The sequence below is a fragment of the Vulpes vulpes genome, chromosome 14, assembly GCF_048418805.1.
Source record: "Vulpes vulpes isolate BD-2025 chromosome 14, VulVul3, whole genome shotgun sequence".
Taxonomy (NCBI): domain Eukaryota; kingdom Metazoa; phylum Chordata; class Mammalia; order Carnivora; family Canidae; genus Vulpes; species Vulpes vulpes.
In genome coordinates, this window is record NC_132793.1 from 94,068,918 (window position 1) to 94,096,866 (window position 27,949).

The 27,949-nt window shown below is 38.9% G+C and overlaps 1 protein-coding gene across 7 annotated transcripts in view; it reads right to left on the bottom strand.

Annotated features, from left to right (window-relative positions):
- Positions 1–27,949, bottom strand: part of MCTP2 (multiple C2 and transmembrane domain containing 2) — a 241,489-nt gene that overhangs the window by 143,877 nt on the left and 69,663 nt on the right. For all 7 annotated transcript variants that reach the window (XM_072737201.1, XM_072737205.1, XM_072737203.1 and 4 more), the window contains exons 5-8: positions 6,290–6,432; positions 5,429–5,505; positions 4,809–4,920; positions 897–932 (exon numbers count right to left, since the gene is read on the bottom strand). In XM_072737201.1, coding sequence (XP_072593302.1) covers positions 897–932; positions 4,809–4,920; positions 5,429–5,505; positions 6,290–6,432 — 368 coding nt within the window. The remainder of the gene's footprint in view (positions 1–896; positions 933–4,808; positions 4,921–5,428; positions 5,506–6,289; positions 6,433–27,949) is intronic.

A 27,949-nucleotide genomic window follows, 5' to 3' on the forward strand; every position in this document is an offset into this window, starting at 1 on the left:
TTTCAATCACCTTATTTTACAGAGAAGTAAATAGCTGTTGTATGGTGAGGTTGGAAATGAGAGCTGGCGTGCACTTGTGCACGTAAGTGTGTGTAAATGCATATACAGAGATCGTCGGGTTATTTGCCAAATACCCACGCACATCACGGCCATGTTGTTTTTTTTTCTCTTTTAAAAGTAGCAGAGCAGCGAAATTCAGTTATAAATACTTTTCTGGTTTTGTTTATGTTCACACCAATTTTGACATGTAGTCACTCACAAAGTACTAATTTAATAACCAGATAAATCATGCTTTTCTACCTTGATACACGCAGAGCTTTTACAAACTGGACAACAGTTTATAATTGCTTAAAAAGATACTAGCAATGTAAAAAAAAAAAATCCCTAGTACTTCATGAAGAAATCTTTCAAGAAACTCTCAGCAACCAACATAATAAATGGTAAATATAAGAGTAATATAAAAGAGATTTATAAAATATACCACATATTCCTCTCAATTAATCTTTTCATTGCCCCTACAACACCAAAGCTAGTTTCCATGTAGTGGCATATAACTTCCTACAGGGCTAATTCTAACAGCACTACACTCCAAATAATCCAGGCTTAATGAAGTGGAACATTCTAACATGGCTGGTACATATAAAATGTCACCACTAAAACATGTATACATTCAAACATCTGGCTATGCCGCTTTTAAATTTCATTTTAAATGAAGTTTCATTTAAAATGAAATTTAAAAGGGAGGTTGTTTCCTTTCTATTCGTAGCAACAGTGAGAGGAAGAGAATACTGTCACTATGTATGACAGTTGGATAATACCAATCATGTGTACGTCTGTGTTTGTACAAAGATGAACTTTTCCCCAAATGATGTAAAGTAAAAAACAGGTACATTTACCTTGCTGGCACTCAATCGCTTCCGATTTGACCAACGCTGGATATTGAACCCATTGAATGATGAAAAATGGTAAAAGGAAAGAGAGAAATAGAATCATTAATAACAGCATTCCATTATTATATTAGCCAAATATGCATATTATATTCAAACAACTAACACCTGAATTCCCAGTTTCCAGAGAAAACACATTTGAGCAAGAAAACAGAAACAGGAAAATCACATTTCTGTGATTGTGAGACATCATTTTCTCCTAGTATTCAATAATGAGGAGACGGCAACATATGAATACTGCTCAATCTTTACGAGTACCAGTTCTTAGTATGAGAAGGCTCTCGATCCTTTAAATGATTTTCACTGTCTCAAAGCTCTATAATTTCAGTTCTAAAAGCAAATTGGAAAGGGAGATTTCTCCTACTTGAAATATTCAATAGTATTCTAAAAATGTTTAAGAAGTTTATGGACAATATGAATGCATGTTTAGGCTTCCATACTTTTAGATACTAAAAAAAAAAAAAATAGTTAAAAAAATCATTCCTTTTACCCTCAATGAGCAACTCTCAATATTCATAATAATGGAAAAAATCCAAGCTGTTTCTGCACAATTAAGAAAAATAGGCTATATAGCACGGAGGGAGGGAGGAACAAATTTTCTGAACAGCAAGTAACTTCACCACTGTTCTCTTTTGATCTCTCATTTGTCATGCTAAGGCTGCTGAATTTCATCTACAATTAAAATTCTTCCCTAGCAAAATCCTCTCATTACCCCTGTCACCGTCCAGGACTGCGAAGCTCTACTCTGGCTGGTTAGCCAGCTAACTGGATGTTAAAACTTGGATAAATTTGGGAGATTACAGTACAATTATGAATCTAATCGAGCAGACCACATTTACTATTACGCTTAAGGAAAAAATACCTTTAGGCAAATGACCTATCCACTTTGCCAATATGTCTTCCCAATCAATTAGAAACCAGAATATAAATACTCTTGGGAGGAAATCCTCTTACCTTCCAGTGACCAGCAACTAGGAACACTGGTGCAGAAATGACTTGGACATATTCTTTATTAAAATAAAGCACTTCCCCTGGTTAAACTGTGAGTTCCGACATTTACATGTGACACACAGTTATAGATGCTACAATCTGAGTATTAAAGTCAGTTCTTTGTCTATTTTCCCAAAATCATGACAACAAGTATTTTCACCCAAAACAACCACCAAAATAAATTAGCATCTTATAGGTACAAATGTCTATTTAGGGCTCTCTAACATATAACTCATCTGATTTTTTTTTAACAATCATAAAAATTAAACAAAATAGGTAAGAAAATTAATGGAAAATAAATATCCTGTCTGCTTACCACGGTACTAAGAGCTACCATATATCGACAGCCTACCACATGCCAAACACTAGATTTCATAATCTCCATCTTCACATTCCTGTAAAATAGTTTTTTTTTTTTTAATCCCCATTTCACATGTGAGGAAATTGTGGTTGAAAGAGGTTAAATAATTCTGTGAATGTGACCTGATCACTTAACTTCCCAAAGCATGAAAGTAGTGGAGCTGGGATTCAAATCCAGGCAGTCTGATGACCAAGCCCACAATTTTAAATACAAACCAATAAAAAGAACCAGTTGGTGGGTTTGTCAGCCTTCCACCCAGCACCTGCCTTCCAATACACCTGCCTTCAGCACCACACCCATATACACTTACACCCCTGGATGTGAGGGTGAGTTCATAGACATTTTGCTTGTGTTCAGATTTTTGTTAGCCTGGTTCTAAGGCGACAAAAATTAGATGATGGAAATTTACAAATGATTCCCAGTTGAATAATCTATTATCTTTCCAGTCTCGAGTGTTAGTTACTGCCATTTAAAAATCCCACATTAAGAATGTCTTTAAATATTCACTTGATGAAAAGAACAAATGTTTTCTGATACCCACTCTATCCAAAAGGGCCCCATACACACTGCATAGGTTAGATTATTTCTTGCTTGGGTATACTTTGATCAAGTACATAAACAGAAAAATAAAACTACTGATCAGAATAAATGAGAATAGGCAAGGATTCCTATATTATAATGCCCCATAAAATATATATGCAAGAAATATGTTGTATAATAGACCTCTTCCAGACAAGCAAAGAAGAAAGAAAATGAGAAAGCACAGGAGCAAGCAGATACACAGTCTGGCAGACTCTTAAAAAGAAGTCGGGGGTGGTCGAACTCAGTAAGATGACAAGTGTGGCTCCTCCTAGGACTCTGAAAAGATATTCTTTGAGATGTTTTATAAAAGCAAATTCGGGCAGCATCCATTATTAACACCTCTGCAATTTGAAATAAAATTTTAACTAAACTGGCATTACTTTAAAACTCTGAATTTTGGCAATATTTAAAAATATTTTAAGGGCCAGTGTGACTGCTAAACATAATCCAACATACTACAGAAACACTCACAACAGTAATAAATATGCAGCTCTTTTCATGAGAAAGTATCCAACTTTCCAAAACCCACTTAAATATGTAAGAAAATTTTCAGAACATCTCAGATAGCAATCGCTCCATGGTGGCAAATGATACTTATGTACAATGCATGTTATTTTAGCATGGCATCCAGCTCAAGGAACCAGCCACCTACTACACACACTGACACTGAATCTAGTAGCAATACTGTCAAGGCTGAGAGAAGCTAAAGAAACCTCTCCTTCACTATGTTGGATAGGAAAAAAAAAAAGTTTATTTTCAATACCAATTAAAGGTACTTTAACATCAAAATATCAGCTTTACTGAGGTTTCAAGTTTCAAAAGTACTATTTCTTTAAAAATTAATAAATGGGAGGGTTTTTTGCCCCAGTTACTGTCAAGTAAATGCTTCAAGTAAATAATTCAAATTAAAAATAGCAATGATTTAGTTGACTCTCTGGCAACTGAAAAATCACTGTGCAGCTTTGCTATTCCTTTCTGCTATTTTCTGTGAGTTTACTAGTAAATCAGTCCTGATTTTCACCATGAAAATAAATTACAACTAAAAGCAAAGGTGATGTCAAAATGAAGAATATTCTCCTCATCGACCCCACTGACTCAATTCAAGAAGTACTACTGGAGCCTAATTTATAAACAGGCTTCAGATTTTCCTACCACATTCTAAACATGCTTAAATTTGAACACATTCTAGTCCTTTTCCAAGTAGGTATTTTAGTTGGCTTTAAAAATGCCTTTCAAGTAAGTTACAATCAAAGATGCTTTTTGTTCTTATTTTAATTCTTGGAATTATAAGGTCTGACCCCTGAATATAAAATAAGATTATGATTTGTATTCACATATTTTCTCATAAAAACAGAGTCTCAGTCAAATCATCATAAAATCCATTGCTTTGTTGGTGTTAGAGAGATCTTCAATAGGCCATGCATTAACCAGAAACATCCATGTAATAATAGATCAGAGGATATTAAAATTTATATCTTCCCGAAAGTACTCTCAACAGGAAATATGAAGCTAAAAGAAAACAAAATAAACTGGAATGCTACAAATATGTATTTGTTCACCTTAATAATGTACACTATAATAATTAAATCCTGGGAACTGCTTTGCATAACTGAATAATATCTAGGTCACCCAGTACTTAAGAAAATAGTTAATGGAAACCTTACCACTTAGGAAAAGCATATACATTTTAATAATAGGAATACCATCCGCATCCCTAGCCAAAGCTGAGATCATTCCTTAAAGGATTTTCTTTCCAGAGTTCCAAAAGAAAGGATGCATAGAACCACAGATAGATACTTTACATCTTGGCACAATTATTTGTTTCCCTCCAAAAATAATTACCAAAAAATGCCAGCCATCTGGTAACCCAGTAATCAAAGGACAATTGCAATGAAGAACTTTGAAAAGAACAAAAGAGTCATACTTACATGTCTCTTGAAATCACCCTGTTTTACTACTAGGCTCAAATTTAACACAATCACTCCCATGTCCTCTTCTAAACTGTTTGGGTCTTCCAATTTTAAAATATGTTCAGTTGTTCTATAAGCAAAAAGCAACAAATAACATAAGCACTATGGGCAGTACTAGGTAGCCTCATAATGCATCGAGAGATTACACAAAAAGTCTCCTACCTCTGTATAAGCCTGTGACGGGAGTTTTAAAAAGCACCAGATCTGGTAAAAATAACCCAACCATCTTCAGAGTAGGGGAACTGCTTGGCATTGCCTAATTCAACAGTTGGTTAATGGATTCTTTTCCCTTACTGCCCAAATAAAATTTAAATATTTGTTTTATTTTTAGGTTAGGTAGGTTAATGAACCTGAATATTAACAGTTCAAAACCCAATACACATTTCAGAATGCATTGTGGAAGATTTAATGTTTGGGAGATAAATGATAAAATCATTGAAAATTCACATTTTAAAGCACTCTTTCATGTATTCAGTTTTTTTTTTTTTTTGTCATTTGATCTAAACAAATGTCACTTAACATTATCTTGAGTTCCCTCTAAAATTCAAAATAACAATTAGAAGGTAAAAATACAATACCTGTTAAGCTCAAGATCTCTGAGAATGACAAATGCAGAACCCATGAAATCAGATGTAGTTAAATCTCGATCATATACCTACAAAGAGGGAAGAGACCAGGAACACAAATTAATACGGTAAACCAAGTAAATTTATCGAACTATTAATAAATGCAATTGGCTAGGAATTTTGAATTCAGTCTTCTAGACCTAAAAAATAATTTGCACAGTACAGTTAATGGAGAATTAGGACACGCCGATGGCAAGAACAAAGATTATGCAAACTTGCCCATTTTGCCTACTACCACCAAAACAACAGCAGAAAATACTCTTAAGGCAGTATTCATATGCACTAAAATGTTATGCACAATGGATCAGTCCCTGTAGTTTAAATGGTCTCTCATTAAGATTTAGTATTTTCCACGGTGAGCAGATCTGCCAATTAAATAGAAATTTGCTAAATATTCTATAGCAATCCCATCCTGCATTCAACTCATGCAGCTTTAACCCAGATGTTAGAGCAATTGATGCTTACAACCAGTAGCTTAAAGCTCTATTAAGTATAAAGTTATTCCTAATGAGAAAGGCTTTCCTTCTTGTCGCCACTACACCAGCAGTAATAATTCTTCCACATGCAGTAAGTTTAAATACAATCAATGGAGATATTATTTTCATTCTGATTTTCTGTGGAGTATACGCCACTGATCTGAGAAAAACATATAGTTTCAATGCAGGGTATAAATAATCCCTTCTCTAAGATGTTTTACCCAGAGCTTAATAATAATAAAGGAATTTGGGAACGTTGCCCTTTTAAGGGGGCAAAGATTGCTGAGAAATCAATGCTTTTAATAAAAGAGCAGATTTGAAAACCATCTGTGATTACCTTCACACGTAGCTTTTGATCAAGGCTTTGAATTGGAAGTACAACTATCTCATCCCAAACTGGGTTCAAGTTCTTATATATGACTTTACTTTTGTACAGCGTCTTCCCATTCAGCTTAAATTTCACATAGGGATCGCTCGTGCCTTTAAAGAAAAAAGAGAGCAAGACAGGTTTTAAAAATATACGTAAAAGCCCAGGATCTCCGTTAACTAAGGATTCTTTCCACACTCCCCTGGCTCAAAGCATTTCACGGAGTACGCCCAGAACAAATGTCTCCCCGTGCATGGACTGAAGGCCCCAGAGGGGGCAAGGAGAGAAAAATGAAACAATTTGGGGTAAATGACTGATCCTTCTTTGCCCTCAGTGGCATAATACAAATGGGCTCCTTGAGCTTTTTCTGTTTCATTTCATTCTGGGTATGTCATCACTACATTAGCCACAAAAATTCAAGACACAAAATCCACCGGCACCAGCCAACGGTGTCAGGAATCCTGAGGAGAAACCAACCCCTCCCAAGAATGGCAGCAAGTCAGTGAAAAGGGAAAGAAACTATTTTCAAACACTTGGCCAGATGGCTGACTCAACAGAAATCTGTACTTTAGAATGTAATCATAATAAATAAATCCATCTCTGGAACCACTGGCTCAAAAGATGGGGCAAGAGGACGAAAGACTAGAATGGGGAGCAGAGAGATTAAATTGACAAAGTTGCCATTCTCTGCTGCCTCCTGCACCTGCAGTAAAGCCAGCGAACATTGTCTGGCCCTGGCTGGGGGAACAGCCACACCAGCCAGGCCCTCCGCTGGCCTCAGGGCCAACACCCCTGACCTGCCCAGCTCTTCCTGGGGAGCTTTGAAACAGACACCAAAGAGAATGAATAATATCTCTCCAGCCACTATATCCAAAGCAGAAAGAAGGGCTGATGTCAAACCCTCCTCCACAATTTCAGATCAGCTGAGGGGCAGCGGGATGGGGGTGGGGAAGAGGACTGTAAACAGAAACCGTGAATTCTGTGTTTTGCAGGTCTGTTGCACACCTGCAAGTATGCCGTCATACTTGCATACTTGGGACATACTAGTGCAGTGTTACCCAGTGAATGATGAATAAATAAGGCACAAAGGAATGAACAATCAGTGAGGAGATAGCTGAAGGCCAGCCAATAATGCCACAAAGAAAGAAAAAACTCTAATTTGAGGAGTTATGATATTGTAATTAACTGTGAAACAGACAACATGATTCAGTGTCCAAAGACCAACAGTCTGTTTTACCTGTTGGGTAAATATATCTGGGATGGATATATATGTAAGATATATATATTATATATATCTGCATATATAATATATAATATATATATATCTGCATGCCATAGATAGTGCCCAACACAGGCCCCCATATATTTATGGACGTGAATTCCTACTATAAAGTCAAGCCAAAATAGTCTAAGGTATCATCTCAAAAATTAATTAGGCCACTCTGTTGCAAACATTTACCAAATCAGTAATGCCCTCCTTAATTACCTTAAGCTTTTCTTTTCGTTAGCTCCTTTTTCAGGTTTTTATTTAGCTGCTGTATTAAAAATTACTGAACACAAGTGCAATACCCTCCCCAACGATTTGAACAGAAAGAAATTTCACAATAAAGTAAGATACTGTGCATTTTTTAAAAGCCTCAATAGATTAACCAAGGTATAATTCGGGTGGTAGCCTTCCAGTATGGTAAGACTTCTAACTTCAAGACCAAGAAATTAAATCGCAAGCATATACAAATACGCAATGTACTCAACTCTCACGTTTTAAGTTTGGCAACACAGGGACAGAAGCCCAGCAGTCTTTATTTTAAACTTGGACACACGCAGACACATACACACACATGCACACCATGTCAACTGGCAGCTCTGAACAGGACAGTAAAAAGGAATGCATTCACAGCCATTCAGTGGAATAGTCACTAGTGAGTGAGCAATGCACCCCCGCCCCCTTCACTCCCTTTTATAGTACAAGAGAACACCTCTGGCAAGTCAGACTTTAACAATCATTCTGATATATATATATAAAAAAAAATGTGGGGGGAAAACTATAATAAAAAGAGGCCTTTAATTAAATGAAATTGCCACTCTGGGATCGGGACTTCATGCTTGTCAGCGTACTCTCAAAATAAACATCTCAAAACCAGACCTCGGTGGTGTCACTTTCTCACAGGCAAAGCATACTGGGTAATCCCCAGGCATCTTGACAGCTACATAATGTTCAAACGGTTTCACGGGTGAATGGCGTCAGTTGCGTGAAAGAAAATATTAATGTCTGGAATTAATAGAAAAAGGGACCAGGGTTTACAAAGCCAAACAAGGAAAGAGAGTGTCAAGTTAGTGTGGCATTAATTGTTAGGGAAAATTTGAGAAAGGGAGGGAGCACATTGTGATTTTTCTCCGTGAGCCTAAGTGCCTCACTGTCAGGGAAGTGACATCTCAACTAGGCAGGTTCTGAAAAGGGGTCGGCTGCTCAGGAATGCAACTCCCCGATTATACAAATGATGAGATGACACCTGAATGGGTGGACTTTAACCTTTTTTGCACTGGGACCTTCACCAACAATGAGGCTCCTTGGAAGAAAGAGGTGGTGTGGCGCTCTGGGAGGAGAATGAGGCCAGGAGGCCAGACGGGCGCCCCCGTCCTGATGGGGCCACTGATTCTGCCCTTGAGGACCCGGTGGGGGTCACACAACCTCGGACTCGGAAGATCAAGATGGTAAGCATCAAGGGTCTGAGTTTCCTGCCGCACTCCAAACACATGGGGCTTCGATGCTTGCCGAGACAGGCTCACAGCCCTTCACGGGTCCCCCCACCCTCGTGCCCACAATGTGCGGAAGTCCTTACTTCTGCTCCTACTCAGTGACATGACGCTCGGCCAACCCTCCCTGGACTCTGTACCTGCCAGGCCTGCTGACACTGCTCACGTGCTACAAACCCTGAAGGCTGATTTCAGAGGCTGCCTCAGGGCTCGGCACGATGGGGACAGGGGTCACCAAGGTAAATGAGTCCCAGATCCTGCTTCAGTCCAGTCTCCTGTACCTGGCGGGCAGCATGGACACCATAAATATAACTAGGGGGTAAGTATCAAAACAGAACTGAACTCAGAGGTGATAACGGCTCACAGGTAGAAGAGATGAGCCCAAGCTGGGGTGGCCGTGGAGTCTGGAAAAAAAGGTGCTGGTAGAAATATGGGTGGACCCGAACGCTCGGAGAAGATCTGAGGTCATTTTAGCAGGAGAAAATGGCAGTGAAGCTGGGGAGCAGGAAGGAGACCCAAATGGCAAGATCTGTGTGGTGCTAAGTAAGCATTTCAACTGATCTGGACATTAAGTGAGAAAAAATACAATGAGAAATAAAATTGAAAAGGCAGATTTGAACCAAGCCAAAGTGCTTTACTTACTTTTTTTTTTTTTTAAAGATTTTTATTTATTTATTTATTTGAGACACAGAGACAAAGAGAACACAAGCAGGAAGACAGGCAGAGGGAAAAGATGCCCAACTGAGCAGGAGCCCAAAGTGGGGTTTGATCCCAGGACCCTGAGATCATGGCCTGAGCGGAAGGCAGATGCTCAACATCTGAGCCAGTCAGGCACCTCCAGGGTCAAAGTGCTTTAAAATAACAAAATAAGGAATTTAGTTTTGTTCAGTAAGAAATACAGGGTGTTTTTGTCTTTCTTGTTTTTTTTTTTTCTTTAATTTCTTTTTTTTAATTTTTTTAAAGATTTTATGTATTTATTCATGAGACACACAGAGAGGCAGAGACATAGGAGAGGGAGAGGCAGGCTCCCAGCAAGGAGCCTGATATGGAACTCGATCTTAGGACCCCAGGACTACCACCTGAGCCAAAGGTAGATGCTCAACCACTGAACCACCCACGTGCCCTTTTTAAAAAATTTCTTAACACACATAAAACATGCACAGGTCTTGGAAAGGTATGAAATGAAAAAGAGAATCTCTATTCTGACTCTGACTTTCCTCATTCCCATTCCTCGAATGGGCTGGTTTCATAGGTTTATTATAGGAAAAAAGATACAAAAATTGATTTTAATGCAAGTGTAATCATATTACATGCATTGGACTTCATGCTTTCACAATTAAAGCAATACAGGTTCACCAGGTTTTTTTTTTTTTTTTAATCCACTGCTTAAATTTTCATTACTTACATCACTAGCCACCAAATAATGGATATTTACATCACTTCCATTTTTTTAAACTAGTACCATCAATACTATAATAAGCATTCTTGTATGACTCTCTTGGAGTGCATAAGTGAGTATATTCAGAGGAAATTTTTAACTTTGGAAAAACTGCCAGGCACATAAATATATGCCCTTTCTGGTTTGCATAGACATTGTCAAATGGCTCTTCCAAAGTTCATCAAATTTACATTCCCACCAAAAGTATATGTTTTGTACTTGTTTTTGTTTCTCTGCATGCTCCTCAAACTGGATGTTATGTGCCTTTATTTTAAAAGAACAGCAGGTGGAAAAATAGTATCTCAATTTTTCTCTAACTTTGACATTTTGAGTAAAGTTTAGGATCTTTTGTATTTTAGTGACCTGCCTTTGTATTTCTTTGTCAGGGAAATTTGCATTAATATCATTTGTCCATTTTTCTAAGGTCTCATAGTTTGTTATTTGCTTCAGGATTTGAATGAGTCTTTAATCAAGGAAATCAGCTATTGGTTATAAATCTTGTCATAATTTGTTTATGCTTAAGCTATTTCTTGCAATAATTTTTTTTCACTTTCATTTAGTCAAATTTACCAAAGTTTTACTTATGGCTTTGTAGTTTAACATCCTGCTTGGAAGAAATGTTCTCACTCTAAGATTTTAAATTAGTTCAGCTATGTTTCCTTCCCCTGATCTTGTATTTTTTCATTTATGTATATAAGTCTTTTGTCCATCTGGAATTATTTCAGTGTGAGGAGGGAAGGAAAGTCAGGTTTAGGTATGGAACAGGAAAGTAAAAATGATCAGAGCCAAGCTTAAGAAATATAAATCTGGCAGCCGCTTATAATGAAGGAGGCAGAAGAAACTGGGGAAAGCAAGAAAACCTGGTGCTCAAGATAAGGCAGCCCCAGGGAGTTGGGGGCCCAGCAAAATGCCGCACCCGGACCATCAGAGGAGACAATCCAGGGCTTCACTGAGCATGCTCTGCAGAATGCCACCTGCAGAGATGCTCCGTGGACTGAAAGGGTTAGGTCATCAAAACCATTGGGAGAAGCTGTTTACCACTTCCTTCCTTGGAATTTCAGTGGACAGCAGAATACTGAACTTCACTAAGAACCATGAACCACATTAAGACAACAACAACAGAAACAGCTCAGAACTTTTCTACTCTGTATTTCAGGAAATGATTTAAACATTAAAAGAAAAAAAAAAAAAACTTGTCCTTGGAGCCTCTGTGAACATAATATTAGATTCCTCCAAATCAAGGCTCTAGAAGGTAAGATGTATGCCCAATATTTGTCAAATGTGCACAGTTCAAGTATTATAAATATGTGATCAATGACTGGATGACATTTGAAATAAGATGGCATAGGGATGAAAATCTCATACTTTCCTTTTTCATAACTTCCTCTTTGTAAAACCCCACTTCTTTTCTTGGGCAATTTTACTCAGTTTCACTTGTTTATAAAAAATATAGCAACCTCAGGGGCCTGGGTGGCTGAGTCAGTTAAGCATCTGTCTTCAGCTCTGGTCATGAACTCAGGGTCCTGGGATGGAGCCCCTCATGGGGCTCCCTGCTCAGTGGGGAGTCTGCTTCTCCCTCTGACCCTCTCCTCCACTCATGTGCTCTCTCTTTCTCTCTCTCAAATAAATAAGAAAAATCTTTAAAAAATACATACCAACCTCTTAGGATTATCTCAAGAACTGAATGAATTCATATACTCCAGCCATTTACAAGAAAGTCTCATTGCAATTGCTATTATTTTTAGTATTATTGCTCAATTAATTTAAAAAGGGTGAGTATAGAATATATGTATTAAATGTACATTTATTTTACCTATTTAAAATAACAAATACCAATTTGTCTCTGTAATGTCCCTTCTATTGCCATCTCTAAAGCTGTGAAATCCATATCACCTTTTCTCTGCAGAACTTGAACAGAAAATTCCTTACATACTTCTTATAAGATCCAATGTGGTTTGAGAACATTTCCCTAAAACAATCTGAGCTTTCCTGGAAAGAAAGAATTGCATTAAAAAACTAAAAAGCCCTAGGTATTCATAAGTATTGGCTACCACTCTACCTACAGTCCTAATGTTATTCACTGAGGATTTCAGATCGTTTTGCAAATATAATCAATGGAAATGACAGCTCAGTGAGATGGACAAAAAACAACTCTAGTCCATCATAAGGAAAGAGTGATCAAGAACCATATTTTTTAAAAAAGAACCATATTAAAAAAAAAAAGAACCATATTGGTTCTCTTGGCATTTTATTTATCTACTACCACATTTTGAGAGTTATAAAAAATGGTCAGAAATAACAGGAGAAGTGATAAGTAGAATACACCATATCACGTTGACTGGCTCAAGAATCAATCTAACATGCAAATAAAATAAATCTGCACTGAAGCTCTAATTACAAACAACTTCTCTGTGCTTTTTATAATATAACTCATGGGCACAAGAGAAAAAGCAGATATTCAAATGCATTAAAGGAAAGAACATTATTACCATCTAGTAATATTGTGATATGTTCCTAGACTTTACATGCACACTCACACACTGTTTACAAAAAGGAACCAGGCTTGGGGATCCTGGGTGGCTCCATCAGTTGAGCTTCTGACTAGTTGGTTTTGGCTCAGGTCATGATCTTGGGGTCTAAGTTCAAGCTCCATGTTGGGCTCCTCGCTCATTGAGGAGTCAGCTTGAGATTCTCTTTCTCCCTCTCCCTCTGCCCCTCCCCCTACTCACTTTCTCTCTCTCTCTCTCTGATAATTAAATAAAATCTTTTAAAAAGGAACCATCCTTCATATTATATTTTTACCTTTCTTCAATCAATAACATATCAGTCTCCCTTGTGCCCAAAAATATATTTCTACAAATCAACTTAATGGTCATTTATGTGTATATTGGTACATAGATACATAATATAGTTCTTAAAAACTAGCATTCCTTACTTGCAATACAAATCCATGCAGAAATCCCTATCAAAATACCATGGACTTTCTTCAGAGAGTTGGAACAAATTATTTTAAGCTTTGTGTGGAATCAGAAAAGACCCCAAATAGCCAGGGGAATATTAAAAAAGAAAACCATAGCCGGGGGCATCACAATGCCAGATTTCAGGTTGTTCTACAAAGCTGTTGTCATCAAGACAGTGTGGTACTGGCACAAAGACAGACACATAGATCAATGGAACAGAATAGAGAATCCAGAAGTGAACCCTCAACTTTATGGTCAACTAATATTCGACAAAGGAGGAAAGACTATCCCTGGAAAAAAGACAGTCTCTTCAATAAATGGTGCTGGGAAAATTGGACATCCACATGCAGAAGAATGAAACTAGAGCACTCTCTTGCACCACACACAAAGCTAAGTTCAAAATGGATGAAAGATCTAAAAGTGAGACAAGATTCCATCAAAATCCTAGAGGAGAACACAGGCAACACCCTTTTTTGAACTTGGCCACAGTAACTTCTTGCAAGATACATCCACAAAGGCAAGAGAAACAAAAGCAAAAATGAACTATTGGGATTTCATCAAGATAAGAAGCTTTTGCACAGCAAAAGATACAGTCAACAAAACTAAAAGACAACCTACAGAATGGGAGAAGATATTTGCAAATGACATATCAGATAAAGGGCTAGTTTCCAAGATCTATAAAGAACTTATTACACTCAACACCAAAGAAACAAACAATCCAATCATGAAATGGGCAAAAGACATGAACAGAAATCTCACAGAGGAAGACATAGACATGGCCAACATGCACATGAGAAAATGCTCCGCATCACTGGCCATCAGGGAAATACAAATCAAAACCACTGTGAGATACCACCTCACACCAGTGAGAATGGTGAAAATGAACAACACAGGAAACAACAAATGTTGGAGAGGATGTGGAGAAAGGAGAACCCTCTTGCACTGTTGGTGGGAATGTGAACTGGTACAGCCACTCTGGAAAACTGTGTGGAGGTTCCTCAAAGAGTTAAAAATAGACCTGCCCTATGACCCAGCAATTGCACTGCTGGGGATTTACCCCAAAGATACAGATGCAATGAAATGCCGGGACACCTGCACCCCGATGTTTCTAGCAGCAATGTCCACAATAGCCAAACTGTGGAAGGAGCCTCGGTGTCCATCGAAAGATGAATGGATAAAGAAGATGTGGTTTATGTATACAATGGAATATTACTCAGCCATTAGAAATGACAAATACCTACCATTTGCTTCGACGTGGATGGAACTGGAGGTTATTATGCTGAGTGAAGTAAGTCAATCGGAGAAGGACAAACATTATATGGTCTCATTCATTTGGGGAATATAAAAAATAGTGAAAGGGAATAAAGGGGAAAGGAGAAAAAATGAGTGGGAAATATCAGAAAGGGAGACAGAACATGAGAGACTCCTAACTCTGGGAAACAAACTAGAGGTGGTGGAAAGGGAGGTGGGTGGGGGGTGGGGGTGACTGGGTGATGGGCACTGAGGGGGGCACTTGATGGGATGAGCACTGGGTGTTATTCTATATGTTGGCAAATTGAACACCAATAAAAAAATAAACATAAAAAAACACAAATCCATGCAGAGGTAATATTCGTAGGCAAAAACCTCCTTTTCTTTGCTAACAGCAAAGCTCATTTGCCAAGCTAAAACACTTCAGCCATACAGTTTCTTCAAAAGAAAGGTTGTCAGGCTAGAAAGTTTCCTAATTAAATGCATTTCTCAGAGTAGCTGTTTGTTTGTGAAAAGAAATTATCTCCACATTTTTACATTAAGTTCACATTTTGTTATATCTGATAACTTTTGTCAGGAGTTCTTAAGAGTTAATTCAAGCCAACAGTTATTTCCCAAGTCTTTAGAGAAACTGAGATACACATCAATGAACTCATCCTGTATAAACAGTATTTGGAAACATGAAAAGTATAAATTTGATGTTTTTCTTGTCCTCTGGCTTAAGAGCAATATTTAAACTATTTATAAACATACATTTAGAATATTCTCAATATTATACATACTTAGAATTTTTCTCCCTACCAGAAAAACAACCAACACTGAGCCATTTTTATAGGGGATGCATAAGTTCTGACTTTCTTTGAGGCCAGCTAAATAAGAGATAGAAATGTTTTCCAGAAAAACAGCTAGTGGTGATTTTTCAACAGCTGCTGCTGCCCCCTAGCAGTTAAGCTGGGGTTTCTACATCAATTCCCGTCCCAATGTTGCTCTCTAAACTGACCTTCAGAAACTATAATGGGCATTATGGAAATGCAGAGAGTATTTTTCCTCAGTCACATAGGAAAGAAGAAACAACTTTTCCTAGGTAGAGCAAACTTCATATTACTCAAGATAGCAGTATATTCAAGTCTCGCACAATTCCAAGCCACATTTCATCCACTACAATTAAGTTAAGGGAACATGCTTATTCCCAGAATTACCCTGGCACATCATTCTGTACGCGGTGGCTGCACGCTTCCTGGAGCTGTTCCCTTGTTACCAACCACAAAAGAACAGTTTCCTACCCAACCATCTTCAAATTTTTTTGTATGTGTTCTACCACTTAGCACATCTTGGGTGAACTATTCCTGAAGTTTTCTCCCGAATATGATTGATTCCTCTCCTCTAAGGGAACTTGCCTTCTATAACATCTCAATGGCACTTTGGTCAAGACCTGCCCGTGGATGGACGCTTCAGGGTAACAGCTTCAAGCAATTTACCAAAATCCAGTGTCTGAAACAATTTCCAATGACCAACTTACAGCGGGATGAATGATCTGAACTTAACCAGTTATACCAAAACTTGTTTAACTACTTATAAAGTTTTACAGAACTTCTTTATTTTGACTATTTATAGTTTGTATAGAGTAAATAATGGGGCATAACAGAGATGTTGAAAGTAAAGTCCTCCTGGGACCTTCAGATGCATCCTCGTACATGGCCTCCTTAAACTTCCTTCAGCCCCAGCTACCCCACACACATCCCTCCCCATCTGTCTTCCCCTTAATATCCTCTCCTTCTCTGTCCTTAGTCATCCCCTTTCTGGGATCTGCAGCCTAGGCCAAGGCATATCCCATCACTCCTTTTTTTTTTTTTTTTTTTTTTTTTTTTGGCCTGAGACAAATTATTTAAAATGCTGTTTTCATAAACCGATTAACTGATATGACCCAGAGACCTTCGGCTATTTTGAAAAGTTCTCATCTGATAACTTTATACATGCAAATTTATAAATATAGATTAGAAGAAAAAGTTGTTGGGGCACCTGGGTGGCTCAGTGGTTGAGCATCTGCCTTTGGCTTGGGTCATGATTTTGGGGGTCTGGGGATCAAGTCCCACATTGCAGTCCCCACAGGGAGCCCTGCTTCTCCCTTTGCCTGTGTCTCTGCCTCTTTCTCTGTGTCTCTCATGAATAAATAAATATTTTTTTAAAAAAAGAAAGAAAAAGAAAACATTGTCAATATACTGATGAATTCAGTAAGTCAATAAATAGACCATTTGGTGAACAGATTATTGGACAAATTGGCTTTTGATGAGGTGGTAATTAAGAGATGTTTGCACCCCTGTTCTTGATCAGGTGATCCAAAGCACACAAAGGTGTGAACTTCTGCTTCATGTATCATGCAGGATTGTCCCTGCAACATCAAATAAGGAAGGGTCCAGGTAAAGTTAGAAAAAGGCCTAATGGAATAAAGAAAAGGAGAGGGGAGCCAGTGACGAGGATGCAGCCACATAAAGAGACTATAAAAGGGATCAGGGAAAGAAAGAAGACAAGATTTAGCTACATAACCATAGAATGGAAATGTTCAGTCTCTGCCAAGGGTACAACCTACCAGATCTGTAGGACTGTCAGCTCTGGGTGTTCTAGAAATCCATACTACCAAAGCATACACAATTATGAATACCCTAAAGTTCTCCCTTCTATGAATACAAATACTAAAACTGTCCTCAGTGCAGGCTATTGTTGGAGCATAAATTTAAATCTAATGAAACTGGGACGCCCCGGTGGCTCAGTGGTTGAGTGTCCACCTTTGGCTCAGGGCGTGTTTCTGGGGTCCTGGGATCAAGGCCCGCAATAGGCTTCCTGCAGGGAGCCTGCTTCTCCCTCTGCCTATGTCTCTGCCTCTCTCTCTGTGTGTCTCTTAAGAATAAACAAATAAAATCTTTAAAAAATAATAATAAATAAATCTAATGAGACAGACAGCAGCCTCCATGGAGAGGAGACAAAGGACTAAAGCTTTGTAATAACATTAACAACAGGCATGTTCTCATTTAATCCTCCAAAAACTGTAAGGGATAGCACTATTTATATTATTGTTTTAAAGAGGACAAAAGTAAGTAAGTTCCCAGAGCCAAGCCTCAAATATAGATCCATTTCATTGTCAGGCCTCCAAAACAAGAGCAATTTTAAAGTGTAACCTATCCCATCCCTCTGAATGTGGGTGATTGCTCCAGTCAATGTAGTGTGGAGAAAGTCACACAGTTTTCCTTCCGAGGCCGGCTACACAGGGTGATATAGCACCTGCCTTGTGCCCTGGAGCCTCAGCAGCAACATAAACAGCATGACAAGTCTGGGGCCCCATGCTTCACAGAGCGGGCTCTTGTGGAATAATCTTGTCTTCTAGCATGCCATCCCAGGTTCCCAACATTGCTATAAACAGGCTTTTGAGCCTTGGGATGATCACTCTCAATAGGCAAGTCATTCTCAACCTACCAAGTCTTCCCAGCAGAGACTGTAGACAGTGCATGGCAAAGAGAAACCATTCACAGTGTGCCTTATAGAAATTCCCATCCCTCTGAATTCATGAGCCTGTGGTGGTTAAGGGTTGCTAAGGTTTGTGATAACTTGTTACATGATGATGGTCTCTGGAATCACACCCTTCACCTTTGCACGCTGTGCTTTCTGTCTCAAATTCAGTGCATGGTGACTCTTAGGGGTTTGATGGCATGATAGGACTACCCACACAATGCGGGAGCTGAAATCCCAATTACACCACAAGTGAATCACAGGACATACAGGGATATACCAACATACCCTCTGAATTTCACTCTGTGTGTAAAACACCCACACCGCCTGCAGCAGAACACATAAGATCAACATCACAATGAAACTAAGTCAAAAAAAAAAAAAAACCTACTTAAAGCACACCTTGCAATGGGGCACATAGCCTATGGATACAGAAGTGAACTGATATAACCACTCACTATAGGGAAGCCCCATTCAACCAAATGGAATGCATGCTACATTAAGTACAAGTCAGTGATCTTCAGTTGGATATAAAGCAATTTGTCCCGTGCATCAGATATAGGAAACATGCTGGTCTTGCTTTCAAGGTACTTCATAGGAATTGAGACAGGATCCTACTGAAAGAACAGCTTAACTGACTATATAAAATGGGACAGTATCAAAGCTTTCTAATAAGCTGGTAAGGGTGCACGGCAACCCAAAACAAAATACAACAAAAATCTCCAGAGGGAAGGGCTCCATTATGGGAACACATTAAAAGCTATACGGATAAACACGGCCAACCAAGGATGCTCTGTATCCAAGTGGGAAAGGAATGAACAGAAACAGCTTTCAAAAATCAGCTCCACTTACTTGCAATGGGAGCTTGGCAGGCTATAAAAACTCAACAAGTGGAGAAAAGCCAACCACTACCTGTGATTCGGGATAGGTGTCTGCATCTCTGAAAGTCTCAAGTTTGCTCTTGAATAACATTTTCATACACCCGCTAGCTGTGTTCCTGTGGCTCCCACACAGCAGGCCAGGGATCTCATGCCATCTGGTGTTCAGAGAAGGTACTCCAATGTGAAGCAAACCCCAATTTTTGGAAAAAAAAAAAAAAAAAAGAGTACTGATTGTGATCTTTTGATACAGTAACACTGGTGTGGTGCTGGCATCTGAACAGAAAAACACATCCATAGGATTCAAAGAGAAATCCAGGAAACAACCCTAGTAGGTACTGCATTTTAATACACTTAATAAGTGGCAATCAAGTCACTGGGGAAAGGAATCTTTAGTCCTTGCTAATTAAATAGCCATTTGGCAAAAAGTAAATCTAAGTTCCTACTCTGAGCCAGAAATAAAAATAAACTTGAGACAGATCAAAGAGATATAGGAAAAACATAAAACAAAACAGCAAAGAGAATAAATAGAAGTTGATGTGTATCCTTTTAAGAGAGAAAGGCCTTTCTTGTTATAAAAACAAAGGAAGAAACTCTTTAGAATAGGATTGTAAGACTTGAAATGATTTTTTGCAACAAAACTTTAAAAACAAAATTAGGAGATAAATGGCAAGTTAGAAAATATATGTGAACCTATCTAGGGAACAGAAGAATGAGCAACAATAACAGATGGAACATGCACAAAAGAAAAGCAAATAGCTCATAACCAATTGCATCTGAGGGACTAAATTTATTAATACAAATTGAAACAAATATAATACTTTTTCTCTATCAAATTAACAAAGATAATCTACACACAGTGTAGGTGAGAAATGAAAAAGTAGACCACATGTATGCGACTGATGAGTGAGCAACATATTTCCCAAGGATGGGCTGGCAATTCTATAACGAGAATCTTGAAATGTTCAGATCATGGGGCACAAAACATCTGCAAAGAAATAAGAAAGAAAATCATACACCCAGATTGAGGCACAAGAATGTTTGCGTGGGGCACTATTGCTCACAATAAAAATGTTGAAAGAAATTGGAACATGGATTAAACAAAACATGATGTATTATATTCATCTTTTTATTTCTTCTCAAAATGGAATTTTAAGAATAGGGGAAAAATACAGGGGGTGAAAAAAAGCAAGTGATCAAGCACTTGCTTGAAGTAAGATCCCATTTTACATTAGTAGGTAAAAATGATTCTTTAAACACCAGATCAGTATGGTACACTCTGTAAAACAAACAAACAAACAAACCAAAGGCCATGTCTGCCCAGGTTGATCGCTATGAAATCTCAGGGGCATTTTCTGATCAAATATAAGAGAGGGAAAATAAAACCATCAATTCATAATGGAGTCCTTACTCCAATCACTAAAATCTAGCCTCTCCTTCATTTCTGCTGTTGCACAAACTCAAAGTAGGAATTGGTCTCAGAAAACACCCTTCATCCCCACCGCCCTTTGCCCCCAATGGGGACAGGGGAGCTGGGGTGAGAGGAGGAAATAATCTATTGCAAAAAGAGACAAAAGTGAAAGACACGTAAAAGGTAAAACAAATTATCAAGAAACTGGGAAGAAAGGTAATTATAAGGCCTTTCTTATGGTGGAAATGCCACGAGTCCTTCCTTTCCCAGAAGGTAAATGTGAAAATAAACTACAAATAAGGATAAAGACACCTAGACACACTAATAATAATTCTTACTGTTTACTGTGTGCTATTGCATTTCCTCCAGCCCCACCCACATCCCCACACATCCCTGCAAACATGCACAGCAGATGAACCCCCACAACCTTCCCTAGATGGTATCTGAGTTAGCACTCAAACCCAGGAGGTCTGCTCTCAGGGTCCGGGACTCGTGCTTGTACCAAAACTTTGCATTATGGCCCAAAAGCAAATGATGGATTTTTTTGGACACAGCAGGATAAATGGAAGACTGTTGGGGTCTGTCCCAGGCTCAACAGATCTGTCCAAAGGCTAAGGGGATGGTGTACCACTCAGAACACACCTGCCAGGAAGTTGTATGGCTGCTCCTCAGTACACAGCATGATGGAGTACAGAGTTCTAGAAACACCCTGCCTGTCCCTTACAGGCTTCTCTCTAGCTCTAACTTAGGGTATATTTTCTTCTTACATAAGACCTATATAATCATAAAAAAATTAAAATGATAAAAATTAACCTATTAAATAGCAAAAGGAAAAGAGGTCTGAAATCAGAGGTACCAGATATTTGAACATTTTGGTTGCAGATCAGTAACTTACTAAACACCTACCACATGGCAGGCTTTTCACACTAGTGGGACCTCTTAAATCTTCTGTCTAAGTCATTTTTCCAAATAGGAAAATGACTTATCCAACATTATTCTTCCTGCAGTGTGCAAATGAAGCTGTTACTGCTCTGAAAGCGAAGGCCAACCATCTGTGTGTGCTGGAAAAGGATAAAGAGCAGTTTGCTAGATGAATGTGCCCTGAATTTTCATCACCCAAAACTCACGTCAAAAAGAACCATCAACCCTCAATCCACAAGCCTCTCACAGAAGTGATTTGTACAGCCCCACTGATCACCTTCTAATGAATTCCCTCCAAGGACTTTTCTTTCCCTTTTGCAACACCGCAAAATGGCCACCAGAGGGCACCAGCAACACAGTGTTCTTCCAGGGCACCGCTGGACAGGGCGGTAACTGCCTTCACTCACATCAAGAGAAAGCAGGGTTTAACGCAAGGGCTCTTGTTTTCCAGGAATTAATGCTCAAGGTTTTTTGTGTGTGGGTTTTTTTGTTTGTTTGTTTTAGATTATTTATATATCTATTCATGAAAGACACACAGAGAGAGGCAGAGACATAGCCAGAGGGGGAAGCAGGCTCCCTGTGAGGAGCCCAATGTGGGACTCCATCCCAGGATCCCAGGATCACGCCCTGGGCCAAAGGCAGATTCTCAGCCATTGAGCCACCCAGGTGCCCCTAATGCTCAAAGTTTTAACGGGATTTGAGCTGAGCATTCTTCCCAGGATTAGAGTCCTTCCCATGTCACAGAGTGGTGCTCACTCTAGGCCTAGCAAGCAGGGCTGTTGGCATGACCGCTACCAGCTTTAAGACCCCAAAATATCTTCTTGACTACATTTCCTTGCAAGGGAAACTGAGTCCCAGTTTAATTCTCTCTATGCATCAGCCTAATTATAGAGTAGAAGGACTTTAAATTGATCATATCATATTGCTTGTGCTTTACCAATCTGGAAAGATCAGGCCCTCACAAAGTGTTACTAGATTCAGATGGGGAACCCAAAATGAGTGTGTGTCTTATTTGGTGAAAAACATTACAGCTTGTAGATCCTCCCAGAGGGGGGAAAATGGGAAGGAAATGAAGCATATAAAGTTGTATAAAAGGAAGTGAGGATGAGGAAAAGGGAAGTAAAGTGAAAAAAAAAAAGATGACAGGGCAAAAGCGGGGTTTAAACAAAGACAGGCCAAAAGCTACAGGCAGTAACTGGGATAGAGCAGAACTGTGGGAATGCTGTGCTCTCCCCTTCCTAAAGATTGCTCAAGATGAGCGTAATACGATGCCTGGATGCTTACAGCATTTAAGTAGGGCTCATTCCTAGAAAGACCACTAGATCACCCCCACGGTGTTCAGAAGAATGAGGCTGCCTAATAAGTACTGAGCTCCCCAAGACTGGACTGAGTTCAATCAAGACTAAAACACCACATGCTAGAGAATCGAAAGCAATTCTTGAAAAACCAGAAAAAAGACCTGTAAGGGGCGATCTTCTAAATGTGGCCATACTTCTATAACAACCTAACTAAAACCGTTCCGCCTCCCCGGTGCCATTCTTACATCCATGATGACTTGTGGATTAGGAGTCATGTCCAGGACAGAGAGTGAGTAGTCATCCACTAACTTCAGTTTTTTTTTGAATGGCCTGTAGTTTTGCTGGGTTTATTCAGTCTGTGTATGTACACCTGCACCCACAACATGCCTATATATTCTATACAGGGGATAGACAGGTTGACAAGACCCTGGGATGCCCTGAGTAGCAACTATGTAGCACTATGCTGTGGATACCACTGCTAAACCTGTCCATTGTTCTGAAGCCAGAGCTCCCTCCTAATTCTGCCCAAAGAACAATTAACAAGCTTATAGTTGAACAAATTTTGCCAAAACCCCCAGAAAAGTTTCCAAATTCTACCTTGATAGTCTATTTAACAAACCAGCACTGCCTGTGAGCCAGGGAAATGAGACATTTAGATAAAACATCCACAGCACTCTTCACATGAAGGACGTCCACCATCCAAGCCTGGCTGACAGCATCATAACTTAGAGGAGTGCCCTCATTTCTAAGGCTTCTCCCCAGTTGTTTCCGGATAGACCAAACTACTCAAAGTTTCCAATCCTCAGCCACAAACCTTGCAAGCTCACTGTAGTGCCGTTTCTTGATATGTCAGAAATGACCTTTCCTAAGAGAGATACCATGGCTTTCCACCTTATTGCCTGATAAAAATATAAGGGGAAAATGGCTTTTTACCAATGAGTATCTCCAGATATTTTTTCATTATCTGAGGTCAAATGTTTCCTAGGTACCTCAAAAAGCATGAGCTTCAAAACTTGATTACTTCCCAATTTAGTTTATTTTCAATAAAGTTTTACTTTGCTACACTAAAAAGCTGTTTCTTAGAGCAAAACTCCAAAATCAGATCATAATATTCTAAGACAGAAGTTGGCAAACCTGAGGCCATAGATCAAATCCAGCCCACTGCTTGTTTTGGTAAATTAAGTTGTATTAAAGCACAGTCGTGACCATTAGTTTACATAGTATCTTTAGATGCAGATTGTAACCAAGAATTATTTCTATCTGGCTGTTTGGAAAACCACTAACATTTTTCATGTTAGAAAACAGTAAATAATAAACAAGATGTGATATAGTACATTGGATCACTTATGTCAGTTGAGTACAATGCATTATTGGCACCTAAGAGTCACATTTTCAAGGAGTTCTTCCTTTCCTCTTCAACTATGCAGTTATAGACCATATAAGGAAATGAATCATTAAAATGGATCTAAAGATAATGGCTGTTTTGGCACTTTCCCAGCAGAGGTAAGTAGTTGTCACTGAGCCCTGATGACCCATAAATCCCAAAATATTTACTTTCTGGCCCTGTACCGAAAAAGTTGCCAGTCCATGTTCTAGACAGAAAGTTACATAAGTGGTACTGATTATGTAACAATCTAAAGAAAATACCAAACTCTTTCCGCAGAGGATGATTCATCAAAAACAGTTTTTCTCCTTAAACATTCGAAAATGAGACTGTGCAATTACCTTAAATATCCCAGAACAGTCCCTCTAGAGCCAAAGGTGCAAAACGTTTCAACAACACTCCAAAGACCTACCTGTCCTAATTGAAAATCAATGATTTGATCAATTGGATCTATTCTATTTTAGGCTTAAACATTAAATACATGATTCAGTATAAGGAAAATAAAATGTAACCAAACTCCTGTGCTTTAGGTGTAGCATAAAGAGAGGGTACAGGGGTACTGACAAATTGACACAGGCTAAGGACCAAGATCCAAGGTCACTGATGGGGATGTTGATGTGGAACACTGGGAGTCAGGAATATATGCTATTCTCATTACTATTATTCATTAATAACTATAATAACATGCATTAGTCTTTATTGACTATTTTCTCTACGTATGGCTCTATCCTATATTTCCTTTTCATCAATTCTAACAACTACATTATAAGGGAGGTCACATCATGCCTATTTTACCAATTGGTAGATTCAATTTCAGAGAGGTTGAGTGAGTTGTTGTAGGAGGTCCCAAGCTGAGAAGTTGGCTGTAAGGTCCCAATCCTCTCTGTGATCCCACTGAGCCACCCAGTTTGCTCTGAATGCTGCCTTCCCTGCTGTTTCCCTACATAACCTTGGTAAGTCATTTAGCCTCTGGACTTAGTCTTCTAAATTAAAGCTTCTGTTGGATCAGCCATTCTAGCAGGTTATCTGTATGAGGTCCTGCATTTCTAAAATCATGTAAACCTTTTCCCTGACTTTCACCACCAGTCTCAGGAGAGAAGCAGCACAGTGCTCGTCTCATAGAAGGGAGCCAACCATGCTCACTAAGTGAAGGAGTAAAGGAGTGAGAGTGACCAAATTCTCTTGCCTTTGGGGAAGATATTTTCTCTCTTACTACAGTCTTTAACATTCCTTTTCTTTAAGTACGGCACTTAAGGTGGATTTCCTTAATGATGAACTAAAATATATTAAAAGCATTCTATGTGTAAACCATCAGTATGGTTCAGTAGGATATACAAAGATGAATAAAATGGTCACTCAGCTAATATAATGCTGATATCGTAATAGGGCAAATTGGTCATTTATTCAATTAAGGGTAAAAGTGTATGTTTCATAGAGGTAAAATTTTTATAGGCTTGAGATGGAGAGTATTTGTGCCTGTGATAAACATAAAAGATGACAAAGAAGTGGCATCTGAATGAATCTCGAAGGATATTTAGTATTGTATCAAATAGCTATCAAGCTTAAAGCCACATAACTAGAGGTCGTGTTTCTTAGAATGAATACTGTAAGTTTGTGGATAATTCAGAAATCCTTTTGTATTTAGTATTTTGGCATATCATACAGCCTCTGTACTTAATTATGTTAACTGGCTAATACCAAATTACATCATGTTAAAAGAATATAAATTAAGAATGCTAGAGAACAAATATGCAAGGAGGAAAAGCCCCATATGTTGTGCCTAATACAGAATTGAAACTCTACCTACCAGGAGAAGCAAATGTTTCTTCTCATGTGCTAACACATACTGGTGGACAGTGGCTCCCTACAGCAACAGTGCTCAAGTGTCCTTCCTGGACCAACTACACCAGGATCACCTGGGAACTTGTTAGAAATATGAAACCATGGGCACCTGGGTGGCTCAGTTGGTCAGGTGTCTGCTTTCAACTCAGGTCATTATCTCAGAGTCCTGGGATTGAGTCTTACATTGGACTTCCTGCTTGCTAGGGAATCTGCTTCTTCCTCTACCTTTTCCCCTGCTTGTGCTGTCTCTCTCTTTCTCATGCTCTCTCTCTCTTAAACAAATAAGTGAAATCTTTAAAAAGAGGAAGGAAGGGGGATCCCTGGGTGGCGCAGCGGTTTGGCGCCTGCCTTTGGCCCAGGGCGTGATCCTGGAGACCCGGGATCAAATCCCACGTTGGGCTCCCGGTGCATGGAGCCTGCTTCTCCCTCTGCCTGTGTCTCTGCCTCTCTCTCTCTCTCTCTCTGTGACTATCATAAATAAATAAAAATTTAAAGAAAAAAGAGGGGAGGGGAGGGGAGGGGAGGGGAGGGGAGGGGAGGGGAGGGGAGGGGAGGGGAGGGAAGGGAAGGGAAGGGAAGGAAAGGGAAGGGAAGGGAAGGGAAGGGAAGGGAAGGGAATCCTCAGGCCCCACCTCAGACTTGCTAAATCAGAAACTCTGGGGGTGGACAATGTGTGCTTTCCTCAGCCCTCCAGGCTACCCTGATCTTCATTCAACTTTTAAAACTACTGATCTGAAGGACTACGTTGGATAAAATTCTGATGCTGGGTTGGGTCCCATAGAAAATTTAATTGTACTGATAAATAATGTCAGAAACCAGGCAAGATGTCAGGACTGGGAGCCTATATAATAGTTAGGAGCTCTGCCTAAATTAACAGTGCCCACTTGAACACTACCTTGCCTTGAGTGGTCTCTGGAACATTTCCCTGATCACTAACATAACATAACGCTTAGGAAAATTAAGCAGAAATTAATAGAGTCACTATGTAGGAAGGCATACCATACGTCAAAGTGTAGAAAAAAAGAATTGGCTGGGAGAGAGATATTTTCTCAATAATTATTAACTCTCCCAATAAACAAACAAACAAACAAAAACCAGACAAGAACAGTCACTACTGGTTACAAAAGATACAGGTGTTGGAACAGCACAGTTTATGACCTAGATGCCTTACTAGGTATTATATTTGGATCATATTGAGTTTACACAAGATAAAGCCAAAGTCATATGATGTTTAACTTTGATGAAATTATTCAGAGGTGACAATGGCTGGGATTATAGCACAGACTACAGTTTCTCTTGTCTCTAAAAGGAAGGTATGGAGCATGAGCATACATACTCCAGTGATTTTCTGATGTGTGCAATGGCTTCTTTATCATATACTAAGTTTACTGACCATCAACTAGAAATCTGCTGTAAGTGTATCCTTATGATATGTCAAGGGTGGTGGAGACAGATAACTCACTCTGGAAGAAAGATCCAGAGAGGATGGGTAAACTACAAAGGGGGTAGCTGGTTTGTAGAAGTAGTCCAGGGCCTGTACTGATCTCCAAAGCTACAAAATATTAGAGGAATTCCAAAAATTTAAAACAAAACATGTTTTTTAGAAGTTTAGAATAGCTTCTTACTAGTAAAGTTAAATACATTCTCCATGGTACACCCTCCAGATAAGCTGTCATAAAACAAGCTCGATAATGATCTTAGCTTGTCAGAGGCACCCAGGAAACACCATGCAAATTCAGAGCAAGAGTCGGGATGTTTATGGGAGTTAACTTTACACTGATTTATGATTGTTTCCTGGATGTTATTTCAGGTGTGAAATGCTATGTGACCAAATAATTAAAAGTAACATAAGAGATGGAGTTACTAAAATGTAATATGTTTATCATGATACCACACAAGTGATAAAACACTGAAAGTCACACAACTGATAGGCAAGAAATTTTATGATTTTGATAGAAAACATAATTTGCCAACAAGTAAAATATGGTATTT